Source organism: Penaeus monodon, chromosome 32 (genome assembly GCF_015228065.2).
Source record: "Penaeus monodon isolate SGIC_2016 chromosome 32, NSTDA_Pmon_1, whole genome shotgun sequence".
Classification (NCBI taxonomy): Eukaryota; Metazoa; Arthropoda; class Malacostraca; order Decapoda; family Penaeidae; genus Penaeus; species Penaeus monodon.
This window is the reverse complement of record NC_051417.1, coordinates 14,295,846-14,296,527: the sequence shown is the minus strand read 5'-3', so window position 1 is coordinate 14,296,527 and position 682 is coordinate 14,295,846. Positions and strand designations below refer to the sequence as shown.

Sequence of the window (682 nt, the reverse complement as noted above, 5' to 3'; positions counted from 1 at the left end):
CAGGTTTATTGGTTTGCTTGTGTTAATTAATTTTCAATATGTTCTTACAGAGGATCTGTCTCAGAGGCCCAGGCTGAAGCTGTTGCCAAGGACCAAGACGGATCCTGTAAATCAGCAAGCGGAGACTTCACAGTCATCCAGTATATTCGGCGGAGCTAAGCCTCGCGAGGAAAAGGGTGTGCAAGAAGGACAGGCGTAAATTAAAGATCTTGCATCTCTCTCCATCTGTAACAGGTTTGTTTATATAGTAAATAGTTTGTACCTCGGGTCAGGATTGCATTAGTGAGATAATATATCTCCCAAACCATCATACTCATGTCATCTATCTTCCCCTTATTACTAAGTGAGAATCATTGTTATATAATTTTTGTTTCATGTTCTCTATGACAACTTGTGCTGCTTAGGTAAGTTTGCACTGTTCAAGCAGCATCCTTATATTATTAATCAGTTATTTTTTAGTGTTGTATAGTCTAGATAATTTATATGCTTCACATAAGAAAAGATGAAAGACTTCTTTCTATTTCTGCAGTGAACTCTATAATATCAAAATTGTTAGTATTTTTAGTGTTATTGCTGTAGTTCACTTAACTACCCAAGAAAGTAGATTGTATGCATTTTACTTCAAGATTTCCATGATAAGGAGATTGTAATGAGGTTAGAATGAGCAAATACACTATCATGT

General features: G+C 35.8%; 1 protein-coding gene across 2 annotated transcripts in view; it reads left to right on the top strand.

Annotated features, from left to right (window-relative positions):
- Window positions 1-682, top strand: part of LOC119593597 (eukaryotic translation initiation factor 4H-like) — a gene marked incomplete at its 5' end in the record, with an annotated part of 13,861 nt that overhangs the window by 12,472 nt on the left and 707 nt on the right. For both annotated transcript variants that reach the window (XM_037942551.1, XM_037942550.1), the window contains 1 exon segment: window positions 51-234. In XM_037942551.1, the coding sequence (XP_037798479.1) occupies window positions 51-199 (149 nt within the window).